This window comes from Macaca nemestrina, chromosome 1, assembly GCF_043159975.1.
Source record: "Macaca nemestrina isolate mMacNem1 chromosome 1, mMacNem.hap1, whole genome shotgun sequence".
NCBI classification, from domain to species: Eukaryota; Metazoa; Chordata; class Mammalia; order Primates; family Cercopithecidae; genus Macaca; species Macaca nemestrina.
In genome coordinates, this window is record NC_092125.1 from 205986964 (window position 1) to 206001933 (window position 14970).

Sequence of the window (14970 nt, forward strand, 5' to 3'; positions counted from 1 at the left end):
GTCATATAAAAAGAGATTCAGATTTTTTCACTTTTAACCGTACCAGAGCCTTTTCAGCTTTATTGCTTTCTTACTCACTGGCAGCTTGTATTACTGTCCTTCTACTACTGTCCTGATATGGCCCTAATTCCTTGGATACCAGTTGCTTGTATAATCTATACTGGTTTTGTTAATGAAAATTGTTCCCTATAGGACTGGTTGCTACTTGAATCTTTGCTTACTTTGCTGTGTAGTTTTCAGTATTCATTATTGCAAGTACTATATTACTCTGTAAACTCTCCAGAAAATTGTTGCTCAATCTTTGCTATTTCTCTTAAGAACTAGGAATCATTTTCTGTCAGTTTCTGGCTTGTATTGTTTGAACCGACACTTCTGTAATTGAGTAAAATCTGTCTGTCTTTAGTAAATTTACCTGCCTCTACTGCCTGGTTAGTACATGCTTCATATCCCTGCCTTAGAGGGGGACATAATTGCTCAAATCAAGACAAACAATGGGCCATATGAGGTAAAAACAAAAAACAAAAAACATTGTAACACCTTTTCCTTCCCCAGACTTTTCTGCTTGGTAGATATGACTTTAGATACATTTTCTCCCTTTCTATTTATGAATATGTACTCTGCACTGGGTTGGCACTGAAAAAAATTAAAAGTGAAGGAGCGTAAAGAAGCATAGTTCTTCCTTGAAAGTAAATACGTTTTTGGCCAGGCGCGATGGCTCATGCCTGTAATCCCAGCACTTTGGGAGACCAAGGTGGGCGGATCACTTGAGGCCAGGAGTTCAAAACCATCCTGGCCAACATGGCGAAACCCTGTCTCTACTAAAAATAGACAAGTTAGCAAAATTAGCTGGGCATGGTGGTGTGCACCTGTTGTCCCTGCTACTCGAGAGGCTGAGGCACAAGAACTGCTTGAACCCAGGAGGCAGAGGTTGCAGTGAGCCGAGATTATGCCACGGCACTCCAGCATGGGTGACAGAATGAGACCTTGTCTCAAAAAAAAAAAAATAATAATAATAATAATAAGTAAATTTAAAAATGTTGCTCCAGGATCTTTTTTATTTTTTTATTTTTTCTTTTGGAGGTGATAAGCTAAATTTGTTGCTCTATACCTCTAATAAATGAAGACTATGATAAATTAGACTCCTCAGTGCTCTAATTTTCTTTGTTTAAATTACTGTTTGAAGGGTATAGACTGTTTCAGTTACTCAGCCAACCAGCTCATAATTACATTTCTTTGATAGCAAAGAGTCTTTGGATGAGCTAAGCATAAATTCATCTCCACTATTGAAAGAGTACATTATTATCTGACCATATGTAACTACTATCATCTTTAGGTAGGAAGGGCAGAATATTTTACAAAAAGAGGCTATATTTTGTCATTTGTGAAATTATGGCAGGCAGATAAACTAGATAGTTGAATTTTTCTTGTCTTTAGCCTTATAGTTTCCAGGCAAAACACTATTTTCCTATATTATCTAGGTCAGATCATATTTCCCTCCCCTCTTTCAGTGAGATTGTCATATACATTGGTAATACAGTTAGATTTTTTTTTTTTTGAGATGGAGTCTCGCTCTGTCACGCAGGCTGGAGTGCAGTGGCACGATCTCGACTCACTGTAAGCTCTGTCTCCGGGTTCACGCCATTCTCCTGCCTCAGCCTCCCGTGTAGCTGGGACTATAGGCGACCGCCACCGCGCCCGGCTAATTTTTTGTATTTTTAGTAGAGACGGGGTTTCACCGTGTTAGCCAGGATGGTCTCGATCTCCTGACCTCGTGATCCGCCCGTCTCAGCCTCCCAAAGTGCTGGGATTACAGGCGTGAGCCACCACGCCCGGCCTACAGTTAGATTTTTTTGTCACAGTCTGCATACTATCCTGGAATCCCTCAACCTCCTGGTTGTTTTATGGTGTCTTTTATCATATAGAAGTTTAAGATTTTTGTGTAATCATATCTATTTTCTCTTTTATGGCTTTTGAATTTAATGTCATGCTTAATCAGGATTTACCCACCTCAAGGTTTTGTTTTTTGTTTTTGCTTCAAATGCTTTAATGTAATTTTTATTTTAAATTTAGAAACTTTTTTTAAATTGCCTTTGTTTCTTTATTTTCTCCTTTTTGATACCTATGAAAATTAAGAGAACATTGAATGGAACACATTTTCACATGCCATAAGCAAGGAACCAAGAATGTTTGGTTTTATTTATTTCATGGTTGTGTATTCTCATGAGCAGTATATGGCCATGAGAAATTTTATGGGGCTTGCATTTATGATTTGTCTTGTCTGAATTATTCAATGTAATATTAAATATCTGTTATTCCACCTGATACATTTGCTTCAAATTATCTAGAGTTTCTGCCTTCTTCTATTAGCTTGAAATACTTTTAAATATTCGTGGTTTGAATGGCTAAGCATATTAGACATGTTTCTACTACAGCCAATTCTAATCAGAGAGCTCTAAAATCGGATTCCCTGTAATATGAAAACAGAAAAATCCATTAGTGTTAACCATTGATCTTTCATTTGTGGATTCTTACACTGTTTCAATGGAAGTGACTTCTACCCAGAAGGAAATAGAAAATGTGAAAAATGAAAAAAAAAAATACAGGGTTAACAGTATTTTCTAAATTACTGGTAACTTGATAAGAATTCATATTAATTTTTGACACTAAACTAACAAGTATAAAGCCATTTTTGTTAAATAAATGAGTAGATGATACTTAGATTGCCATCTTTACTGTTTGTTTAAATGTAATTTGCCTGTTACAGTATAAAACCAAATAGTTTGTATCAAAGCTTGGATACTTTATCCTAGTAAACATTCTGTCTACCTTGAGTAAAAATTCTGGTAAGCAGTTTTTTTTTTTAATCAGAAGAACACTTCTTTCATTAAAAAGAAGAGCTCCATTTAAAAAACAAACTTCATTTCTAGCTCTAAAATATAACAAGGGTTAATTAAATCTAAACTAAACAAAATTAAACAGTTACCCTGTAATAGTTAATAGCCTGTTCTTTGAGTAGCTAAATGATTTAAAAAACAGATCAGTACATTGATACCTTTGTATATTTATTTTTGCAGGTGAAAAAAGCCAAGATGCAGGAATCAGGAGAGCAAACTATAAGGTATGTAAAGTTCACTTTTTTTTTTAATGAACTTCTCATAGGTTTTGTTTTTTTTTTTCTTTTCCTTCATATGCTGATTAGTGTATGGGCATGCTTTGCCCTCTTTTTGGGTCTTACCATCAACTGTTACATTTTGAAACTATTCGATTTAAGATTAAAATTTCTTTTCCAAATAGTTTTTTCCTGAAACATGTGCACTGATTTTTTTCTTATGCATTCATTATTTATTCCACAATATGTACCAAACTCATGTTGTATATTAGGCACTGTACTACATAGAGGAGACTCAATGGTAAAGATGAAAAGCACCATATTCTTCAGTCAAACGTACAGTATACAGAATAGGAAACATAAGCAAAATAAATAAAGTCCAAGTGATTTGGTATTAATTACCAGATGGTTATGAAATGACTTAGTCATTAACCCCACTCCTCTTATAGAAAAGAGGCAGCTTGTTTGCACCTCACAGTTTGGCTTCCTCATACCATGGTTTTCAATTTTCCACAGTTCTTACCTTCTTTCGTTTGTGCACCAACCATATGAGCCAGTAACTGCATCACCTCTACCACATTAATTTCAAGAATCCTACACTTTTACCTCCACACACTATCATCCCAGCTCTTTTATTCTAGAACTGCCATGCTAGCCATGTCTTAAACCATCAAGTAAATGATCTGTCATATTTTCACCCTCACCCCTTAAAAAAGAACTTTAGTTTCTTCCTTATAAGAAACTTGACCAGGCTCAGTGGCTCACGCCTGTAATCCCAGCAGTTTGGGAGGCCGATGAGGCCAGGAGATCGAGACCAGCCTGGCCAACACGGCGGAACCTTGTCTCTACTAAAAATACAAAACTTAGCTGGGCGTGGTGGCTCAAGCCTATAATCCCAGCTACTTGGGAGACTGAGGCAGAATAACTTGAACCCACAAGGCAGAGGTTACAGTGAGCTACAAATGTGCCACTGCACTCCAGCCTGTGCGACAGAGAAAGACTCTGTCTCAAAAAAAAAAAAAAAGAAACTTAACTGTCCAGGTGTGGTGGCTCCACTTTTGGAGGTCCAGGTGGGCAGATCGCTTGAGTTCAGTAGTTTGAGACCAGCCTGGGCAACTTAGCAAGACCCCATCTCTATAAAAAACACAAAAAAATTTCCAGGAATTGTGGTGCACACCTTTAGTCCCAGCTACTCGGAGCTGAGGCAGGAGGATTGCTTGAGCCCAGGGGCCAAAAGTTGTGGTGAGCCAAGATTGCGCCACTGAACTCCATCCTGGGTCGGTGGCAGAGCAAGACACTGTCTCATTTAAAAAAAAAGAAAAGACAGAAAAAGAAACTTAACTATAGGATCTATTATAATTAGTTCCTTACAAACATTCTTAACTTCCTCACTTTTTTCTGTCATACTTGCCTAGCAAAACCACAACCCTGATTAAACCCAACTATCCACCTATTCTATACTTATTCCCAATCACTCGTACATTGTGAGAGAAAAACACAAAATTGTGCTAACTATTCTTAATTTATATTCATGATTAGATCTAAAACAGGCACTTAAACCTAACCCTTCCTGGTATGTCTGATTTCCCAACCTCTAAAATCATCTTAATTCCTTTATTCCCTCCCTCCTTGCCCCCTGCCTTCTCCCCTTTCCCTTCTTTTCCTGCTATTTTCATTCACTCAGCTGTGGATCTTGCTCCCTAGTTCAAAGAGATTAGGAACATCTCCCTTCTCTGTCACCAGATCTGCCTACTTAATCTGCTTCTCTTGGATATTGTTTCTCTTTCCTCTGAAATTCCTTTGCTCTTATCTAAGGCTAACGTCTCCAGTTGTTTGAAAGAACCCATCACCTTCATCTTTTCCTGCAATTATCTCTTCTTTTACCTTCAGCAGTTTTTTACTATGATAAAATACACACAATATACGATTTACCATTTTAACTGTACAGTTTAGTGGCACTAAGTACAATCACTTTGTCTTGCAACCATCACTACCATTCATCTCTAGAACTTTATTCATCTTTCCAAACTGAAATTCCATGTTCACTAAACAACATTATTCATTCCCACATCTCCAGCCCCTGGCAACCACCATTCTACTTTCTGTCTGTATGATTGTGACTACTGAGTACCTCACAGAAATGGAATCATACAGTATTTGTCTTTTTGTGATTCATCATGATGTCTTTAAGGTTTATCCATTTGTAGCATGTTTCAGAATTTTCTCTTTTTAAGGCTCAATAATATTCCATTTTATGTCTGTTCCACATTTTGTTTATCCATTATCTGTTGTTTGTGTCGTTAATAATTCTGTTGAATGAGAAGGAGGTATTTGTCATGCCACTTTATGGAATGTTGTTGGGTTCTTTTGGTCATTTTATCTTAGAACAATTGTTTTTTCATGGTGTATTCATTGTTAAGCAAAATTTATGTTTATATGACTTTGAAAATAATTATATTTTGAGGCGGTATGTCATTTCTCTAAGGATAATAATCTAAATATTTAACAAGTGCTAGAGTTAATTCACTGTCTTGGTGCTGTTGTTTCTATTTATTCTCTAGATGCTCAGTTGAGTATGTAGGAGATGTTGCTATAACATAATATTCTAGGACCATTGGATTTTGGGAACTGGTCCAATGTATACTGAATCATAGAAATATCACCAGCTTCTAAGATATAGGATCTAGAAATAGTCTTCAACAGTGGGTATAACAGTGAACCCCAGACTTAACCAGGTACATGTAGAAGTCAAACTAGTTATTGATGTCTGAAATGTGAAGTTCTGGTTCAGTTTTATGCCCTTCCCCTGGGAATTCTATGTAAGAAGGTGTGAGATGGGGTCCAGAAGTCTGTATTTTTATTAACTATTAGGTAATTATAATAAATCACCCAGTTTGGGAAACTGACACAACTACTCCATATAATTTCTTGCCCTTACCCTTCAATTTCCATAATCACATCTTAGTACATTAAGTTCGATTCCAAAAATATAAACATTTGAGTAACAAGATAAAAATGAACCTTACTTGGGGATTTAGCTTTAAAATTAATTACAAATGAGGAAAAATTATTTGAACATTCAAAATATACCATTAAAGCTGGACACTGTGGCTCACATCTGTAATTCCAGCACTTTGGGATGCTGAGGTGGGCGGATTGCTTGAGACCAGGAGTTTGAGACCAGCCTGGGCAATATGGTGAAACCCTATCTCTACAAAAATTGCAAAATTTAGCTGGACATGGTGGCACATGCCTGTAGTCCCAGCTACTCGGGAGGATGAAGTAGGAAGATCACTTGAGCCCAAGAGGTCAAAGCTGCAGTGAGCCATGATGGAGCCACTGCACTCCATCCTGGGTGACAGAGTGAGACCCTGTCTCAAACAAAACAAAACAAAAACCAACCAAACAAAACATATACAATTTTTAAGAAAACTCTTAGGCTTGAATATTAGAAGTCAGTTTCAAAAATGATACAAGAACTTTATAAATTTTGGTGCTATGTATTTTTTATATAAGTAATATTTCTTTTTGCAATTTTGCTGTGTAGAAACTACTTTTACCTTTGATTAGTCAGCATTATCTTTCCAGATATATAGAGCCTCTGGTACAGTGTCTTCCACCTCTCCCTAGAGTGTAGAAGAACAAAGCAGGTTTCTTTCTAGGGTGCCTGAATGTAGGCATGATGCCTGGGCTTTGAAGAAGTTTTAATATAATAACAGTTACAGTTAAAGTGTGCTTACTGTGTTCTAGCTTTGCTCTAAACATTAACTTATTAGTCCTCATAACAGCCCTATGAAATAGGTTTCATTTTTATTCTCGTTGATGGATGTAGAAAGGGGGGACAGATAAGTTCAGTGACTTGTCCAAGGTCATAGAGCTAGTTATTGGCAGAGTAGAATATGAACTTGCACAGTCTGACTCTAGAATCAACACTCCTAACCACTGTGCTATAATGGGAGATAATAACTGAAGAATGAAAAGTAAAGTAGATGGAAAAAGGAGAACATTGTGAAGAATTAAAGTTAGAACAATCTTCATTCCAGAATTTCTGAGGAATCTCTCCAGCATTAAACTATCTGACATAATGACTTGTCCTCCCAGTTTATGTGACTTATCATTCGCAATTTCTCTTAATTTCCCTTATAAGTTAAAAAAAAAGAAAAGATGTTGCTTAGTCCTGGCTATAATAAAAAATAGAAAATGAGGTGTTTGTGTTTTATTTAACTAGGAGAGAAGAGAAATATGGTAGAATGAATCTTAAGGGTTTAGAACCCCTACTTGGAAACAAACGTATAATTTTTGTTTGTTTCGTTTTTGAGACAGAGTCTCGTTGTGTCACCTAGGCAGGAGTGCAGTAGCGCCATCTCCAATCACTACAACTTCTGCCTCCCAGGTTCAGGTGATTCTCAGGGCTCAACCTCCCGAGTAGCTGGGACTACAGGCGTGCACCACAATGCCTGGTTTTTAGTAGAGACGGGGTTTTACCATGTTGGCCAGGCTGGTCTCAAACTCCTGATCTCAAGTGATCCGCCTGCCTCAGCTTCCCAAATTGCTGTGATTACAGGAGTGAGCCACTGCACCTGGCCCAAACGTGTAATTTGAAAACCCTTCTCATATGATTATGGTTTGTAGCTGATGGAGATCCGCTGTCTGAAATCAAACGTCTCCCTACCTTCCTGTGGTACTTTGGGAGCAAGGTAACAGAGCACTGTTGCACAGAATGGTGACTGTCATAAATAATATAGCATTGTATATTTCAAAATTGCTAAAAGCATAGAATTTAAGTGTTTTTATGTACTTTTTTTCACAAAAAAGTGAAAGGTGTTTTATATATCAAAAATCACATTGTACCCCATAAACATATAATATGTACAATTTTTAAACAGTGACAGAGCAATGTTTTACCATATGGTGTTAAAGAAAAATCTGACATGCCAGTGACTTAGCTGGAATTTCTGAATTATATAAAAACTAAAGGGATCTAGAGATATAAGAAAGAGCAGTAGGTCGGGCATGGTGGCATGCACCTGTAATCCCAGCTACTTAGGAGGCTGAGGCAGGAGAATCGCTTGAACCCAGGAAGCAGAGGTTGCAGTGAGCCAAGATTGCGCCACTGCACTCGAGCCTGGGTAACAGAGGGAGACTCCATCTCAAAAAAAAAAAAAAAAAAAAGAACTGTAGAATGCTGAGGGTACTGGCCCTGGCCTGAGCTCTCTTCAAGTTGTTAAAAATCAACAATAAGGATATCATGAAGATTTACTTTGCCTCTTACTTGTATAGCCTAGGAGGAAATGGGTTTGATCTCATCACTTTTAGCAATGCAGCAAATCAATCAGGGGCTAATGTGTTCGTTTTGGTTCTCCCAGTCAAGTAAGCAATCCAGATGTCAGTGATCAGAAGCCTGAAACATCAAGCCTTACTTCAAACCTTCCCATATCAGAGGAAAGTAAGTACCGTATTCTGTGCATGATTGAACAGATATTCCTATAACTAGTAATGCTTTTCTTATAGAAATGGTTTTTCATAATTGCCTTGTTTGTCCCAAAATATCCAGAAGGCTCTCCCATCCTTGTTTTTGTGGGTGTTTATCCTTGAGCCCTCCTGTAAGCTTTATTGACAGAGCAGCTGAGAAAAGATCACATGGAATCCATTCACCCAAGGAGTCACACCCCGTGATTTTATTTTCGTTTTGAGATTGAGTGTTCTAAAGGTAATAATGTCTTACAGAAAATCAGAGACAATTATACTTAACCATATATACTTCCCATGTATATTTTTTAAAAAGGTGTAACTTTTTTTTAAAAGGTGTATCTTGAGTTCTATATAGTATTTCCTCAAAGGTGATTCTATTCTGGTGGTTCTCAGACTTTTAGTCTACATAAGAATCATCTGGAATACTTGTTTGTAATGTAGAATTCTAGTTTCACCTCCAAAGATTATCATTCAGTAGATCTGATGTGGATAGGGAATCTGCAGTTTTGACAGGTTAGCCAGGTGATTCTGGTCCATATGGGAAACTGTCCATATTGTAGAAAACCACTCTAATCAATAAAACGTCTCCTCTAATTTCTTGAATATCCCACTCATCTCCAAGAAAAAGACCTGTTCCCTAAAATCTTAAACTTTACATACTTCCGGGTCAGGAAGTAAGCTGAATATTCTTGCTCCCTCTAAATAATGTCCTTTTTTCCTTCAAATACTTTGGTTCAGCTGGGCATGGTGGCTCTTGTCTGTAATCCCAACACTTTGGGAGTCTGAGGCAGGAGGATCACCTGAGGCCAGGAGTTTGAGATCAGCCTGGGCAACTAAGTGAGACCTCCTCGCTACAAAATATAAAATAAAATAAATAAAAACTTTGGTTCATTTGAAGTCTACATCTATACCTTCCCCTACCTTTCTGTTTTTACCTTAGACTGTCGTCCTATTCATTCTGTTCTTTATTTTATTTTTTTTTTTATGTTTTTTGAGATGGAGTCTTGCTTCGTTGCCCAGGTCGGAGTGCAGTGGCACAATCTCGACTCACTACAACCTCCGCCTCCCAGGTTTGAGTGATTCTCCTGTCTCAGCCTTCCAAGTAGCTGGGATTACAGGTGCATGCCACCATGCCCAGCTACTTTTTGTATTTTTGTTGTTGTTGTTGTTATTTGTTTGTTTGTATTTTTTTGAGATGGAATTTCGCTCTTGTTGCCAAGGCTGGAATGCAATGGTGAGATCTCGGCTCACTGCAACCTCTGCCTCCCAGGTTCAAGCCATTCTCCTGACTCAGCCTTCCGAGTAGCTGGAATTACAGGCACGTGCTATCATCCCGGCTAATTTTTGTATTTTTAGTAGAGACAGGGTTTCACCGTGTTGGCCAGGCTTGTCTCAAACTCCTGACCTCAAGTGATCTGCCAGCCTCAGCCTCCCAAAGTGCTGGGATTACAGGCATGAGCCACCCAGCCGTTTCCTTCTTGTCAGGATGTAAGCAGTATACTTGCTCCTGTCAGATGTAGAGCCTTTTATTTGTGTTCCATATACTATCTATTTTTACCTTGCCCAAGGACTTGGGTACTGTAGTTTTCCTGCCACCACTTGTGTGTCATCACGGTCTTCTCTTTTTATCCTTCCTGTCAGTAAAGAAACATCTTACCATTTTAAAACATAAACACTGCTCCCCCTACACCCCCACCCTTGGCTCCACATCTCCTACTAGTTATGGACACATAAGTGACATATCAGAACTTCTGAAAGAGTTGCCCTCACTTGCTTTTTCACCTCCCATTCACTTTTCCAGCTTCTCAAATTTAGCTTCTATCCTCACTCTTCCAATGAAACTGCTGTCGTCAAGGCCATTAGTTGTTTTCATGTTGCAAATTCTAGAATACATTTCTCCTCACATTCTGCCTCTCATTACTTTTCCTCCCACCTTTCTCCTTTGATGGCCCTTCTTTGGTGGGCCTCAGGCCTTAGTTCTAGGCTACCATCTTTCCTCTTTCTGGATTCTCCCATTACATTACTTTAAATATCTTATACATGGTTAATGAATTCCATATTGATATTTCCAGTCTGACTTCTCCCATGCTTTCATTTGTGTATCAGACTGCCTGTTTGACATCTTTACTGGAAGGAAAATCATACCTAAGATGTTCAAAAAAGAACTTTCAATTCCTTTAGCCCCTATGACATACTCTCTTCTCCCAAACTTGCCCATCTTAGGAAGTGATATCACTCTCCCTCTAGTTGCTCAAACTAAAAACCTAGGAACCATCTTGTATTCCCCATTTTCCTCATTCTCTACATCAAATCCATCAGAATGTCCTGTTCGTTTTACCTTCAGAATATATTTCAAAGTCTTTGCCTCATCCCCACTGTTGGTATTCTAGTCCAAGCCAGCATATTACTTACTTGATTCTCCTATAGTATAATAGGATATTATACCTTGACTCTTTATAATTGTTTTGTGGTTCCCAAGTACTGCCAAGATCAAGGCTCATTCATTCTCTAGAGAAGTGAAAATTGACCTCAGTCTCCTAGGATGTTGTTGATCCCTTCCAGAATTAAATTAAATGGGAGGAAGATAAGGGTTTGGGTTTTTTAATGTATGTGTCAACTGAGGAAGATCCATTGTGTAGAATTCAAATAAACTTACGTTACATTCTTTACAATGGATTGTCAGAACTTTAGATCTAATTGACATTTCCTTCATTTTTGTCAAAATGATTAGAGATAAATGTGATCTCCAATAATTATTTTTAAATACCTCAAACAATAGCATTGGACAAGCTCTTCTGTAATAAACTCACAGGTGTTGATTTGTCTTACTCTTGAGCATTTGAATTGGCCCCTCATCTGCTTTTGATCAAGGTTCTCTTTTTGGATCAGGTGCTCTTCCAGGGAACCTAATTAGACATAAAGTTAATTGGTTCGTTTTTAATCAGATATTTACAGTGTTCATACCAGAAGTAGTAATCATGAGGGTCAAGCCTTCATAGCAGCTATTCCAGATGAAGTCATGGGGGTCAAGAAGACAATAGCCGGAAAAGTCTTTGAGAGTTTCTCAGAGCATCACATCAGTTCCTCACATCTGTCTCTGGTTTGCCAAAATCAAAGCCTTCACTACAAAACAGAAAAAGTAGTAGTATAGAAATATACTTGCATCTACTCTGCTGTTGATTATGCATAGCAGTAGCAGTGGTTTTAAAATAAGATTGGATGCTTCCCCTAAATCTTTTCCTGAAAGTCACTCACGGAGTCTCGCTCTGTCGCCCAGGTTGGAGTGCAGTGGCCGGATCTCAGCTCACTGCAAGCTCCGCCTCCCGGGTTTACGCCATTCTCCTGCCTCAGCCTCCCCAGTAGCTGGGACTACAGGCGCCCGCCACCTCGCCCGGCTAGTTTTTTGTATTTTTTAGTAGAGACGGGGTTTCACTGTGTTAGCTAGGATGGTCTCGATCTCCTGACCTTGTGATCCGCCCATCTCGGCCTCCCAAAGTGCTGGGATTACAGGCTTGAGCCACCGCGCCCGGCCGAAAGTCATTCTTAAGGCTTTTACTCAATATAGTAAGCACTCAAAGAACAAATAAGCTGAAGTAGAATAATGTGGTTTTCTAGACACAGAGCTTGCTTTTTGTTTGCCTATCAGCATAGCTGAGAGCTTAGGAGGTTGCTTCGTCTATTATTTTAGATCAGTAATGGGTAAAGGTAGAGATCCCTACCAACCTTCAGCTCTTTTCCATACCCCACCCTTCTTTTTTTACTGCCTCTGGAAGTCTATAACAGGTGTATACACAAAAAGAGATATTTTCTACCACATAGTCTTTCTATCTGGTGTCCAAGCTGTATTCTGTTAATTAGTTTGAAAGACTATACAGTGAGATGTGCAGTTTTCCCATTCCATCTTTGAAATGTTCTAACTTTTTAACCTGGTGATACTATCTTTCTTTCAGTTATGACATGCACCGATTACATCCCTCGCTCATCCAATGATTATACCTCACAGATGTATTCTGCAAAGTAAGTTGAATAATTGTTTCCAAAATGCATATGCTTTTTCTGTAGATTCATTGCAAAATTTAATATTATTTTTCCTCTAAAATAATAGATATTTAAATTATTTTTACATCTCTTATTCTATCATCATTCCAATTTTTAATTCCCTCTAAATATAATCTATGTAGTATCCTTTTAAAAAGTAGATGGTTGCCTGCAATGGATCATTTTACACAAAAGCTTACTCTAAAATGAGTAGGCACTGAACATGCAAAATAGTGTTAGTGATTAACCATATCATTGATTGACTTCTGGTCATTCTCTCTGTCCTGTACCTTGACATACAGCATACAGATTAATAAAAACAAGACTGGATTTCTCAGTCCAATCTGTGTTCAGTTTTTTTTTTTCTTTTCTTTTTTTGAAGACAGAGTCTCGCTCTGTCATCCAGGCTGGAGTGCAGTGGCACCATCGTGGCTCACTGCAACCTCCACCTCCCGGGTTCAAGTGATTCTCCTGCCTCAGCCTCCTGAATAGCTGGAACTATCGGCATGCCACCATGCCCAGCTAATTTTTGTGTTTTTTAGTAGAGATGGTGTTTCACCATGTTGGCCAGGCTGTTTTCAAACGGCTGACCTCAGGTGATCTGCCTACCTACCAAAGTGCTGGGATTACAGGCATGAGCCACCACGCCTGGCCTGTGTTCAGTTTCTTGATTGAGGAAAAATGTCCTCAGAGTAGAACTGGGCTTGAAGTTAGATAGGTTTGGTGGGAAAGTCACTAAGAGGTTATGTTTTGGGCCTTCATGGGGTAATATCAGCGTTAATATCAGCCAAGTTATTCATCTCCAAGGTGGGTAGGTGCAGAACAGTGTGTATACCAAGCTACCTATTGTGCATAATAAAGAGTGGACCTATGCATACAAAGACACATACAAGTGCATTTATTAAGCCAGGATATATTCTTATGTGCTTACAGCTGCTGGATACATAAAGAAACTGGTAGCAAAAGCAAGAGATACTTTATGGGGCTGTTATAAAAAGGAAACTGTCTTTCTTTTCCCTGGTTATATCCATTTTTACCTTTTGAATTTTGCATTAGTTAAAAAATAAATTAAAAAGTCAACCCAATGAGTTCTTCTAATTTTAATCTGGTATTAACACTAATGGTGTGCTTGGGCTAATCATTTTCATGCGACTTTCTTCTGTGAAATGACTGAACCTATTCTCTGAGATTATTATGAAGAAATTAGATACTAAATGTGGAAACACATTTGAGCTTTGGGCTACAAAGACTCTGCATGAAAAAGGACATTATGGTCTTTACCATATCTGGAGATTAATCCATTTAAGGTCACTAAGATGTAAATCATTCCCATGAGACTTGAGTAACAACTCTAACCTGAGCTATTTCCTGGACTCAGATCTGGCTAAGAAGAATAGACATTTTTAAATTCAGTTTTTTAGAATCTACTGAAATGTGGATATGTTGCAGATTCCAAATTCATTTATTCATTCAGAAAGTATTTGCATACCTGCTACATTCAGAATACCTTATTAGCTATACCATCTATCTTAATTCAGACCTCTTTATTACTTATCTGAACTGTTTTTTTAACTGGATCTCCATTTCCAGTTTCTCCTCCCTTTCTAAACAATTTACAAAGCATTGTCAAAATAATCTTTATTAAAGAACAGCTCTGATCTTGTCACTCTTTGCTCAATAATTTCAGTGGCTCTCAGTTTCAGATTTGCCTTTTAGCCTAGCATTCAAGGTCTTTGCTTCCTTTCTCTCACTACTTCTCTTAATATACTTCCCTCAGTTATCTATGCTCTTTACAGGCTGAAGCCCTTGCTTTCCTTCCTCTGTTCCCTGGCAGGACTTTTTTCTTGTGCTAGAACACCCTTTCTCTCCCAATTCTGTACCTCTTATCTACTATATCACTTCTTTATGGCCTTTCTTCATTTTCCTCTTCCCCCAAAGGTGAAAAAAAAATTTCCCCTTTAAAACACCCCTGCCGCCCCCGCCATATTTTATTATGCTTACATGGTACGAATAGCATTTTCTTTTTTACGTTATATATACAGTGTAACTCACCACATGAAATAATTGGTATCTAAAAATTCAGTGCAATATCATGGATGAAATGGTTATATCTGCTAGCTACTGTAAAGTCCCAGGAGTTTCACTGCTGAAATCTCTAGCTATCACTGATATGGTGGCACCAACTAGTGGCAGTATGCCCTGACTTAACTATCATTGAGGAGATTGAGTCCTGTCTGGAATTTCCCAGACTTTGTTAATTACCTGGGTTCTGTTTTGTAGGCTTGATTTAAGGATGTTGGAACCCATCTCTACTTCTGTTTTTTTGGTGTGTTTGCTTGCCTTTTCTCCAC

At 38.1% G+C, this 14970-nt stretch overlaps 1 protein-coding gene and 1 long non-coding RNA gene across 11 annotated transcripts in view; one reads left to right on the forward strand and one right to left on the reverse strand.

Annotated features, from left to right (window-relative positions):
- Window positions 1-14970, forward strand: part of LOC105494555 (EYA transcriptional coactivator and phosphatase 3) — a 115624-nt gene that overhangs the window by 36490 nt on the left and 64164 nt on the right. For all 9 annotated transcript variants that reach the window (XM_071097751.1, XM_011763070.2, XM_011763073.2 and 6 more), the window contains 3 exons: window positions 3075-3118; window positions 8476-8555; window positions 12532-12598. In XM_071097751.1, coding sequence (XP_070953852.1) covers window positions 3075-3118; window positions 8476-8555; window positions 12532-12598 — 191 coding nt within the window. The remainder of the gene's footprint in view (window positions 1-3074; window positions 3119-8475; window positions 8556-12531; window positions 12599-14970) is intronic.
- LOC105494554 (uncharacterized) lies at window positions 4152-11828 on the reverse strand. 2 transcript variants are annotated; one of them, XR_011624151.1, is made up of 4 exons: window positions 10352-11828; window positions 10140-10215; window positions 6670-6735; window positions 4152-5418 (listed from the first exon to the last, which is right to left on the reverse strand). It is a non-coding gene; the product is annotated as an uncharacterized lncRNA (long non-coding RNA). The 2 variants fall into 2 exon arrangements; XR_011624150.1 differs by having other exon boundaries at window positions 4152-6735.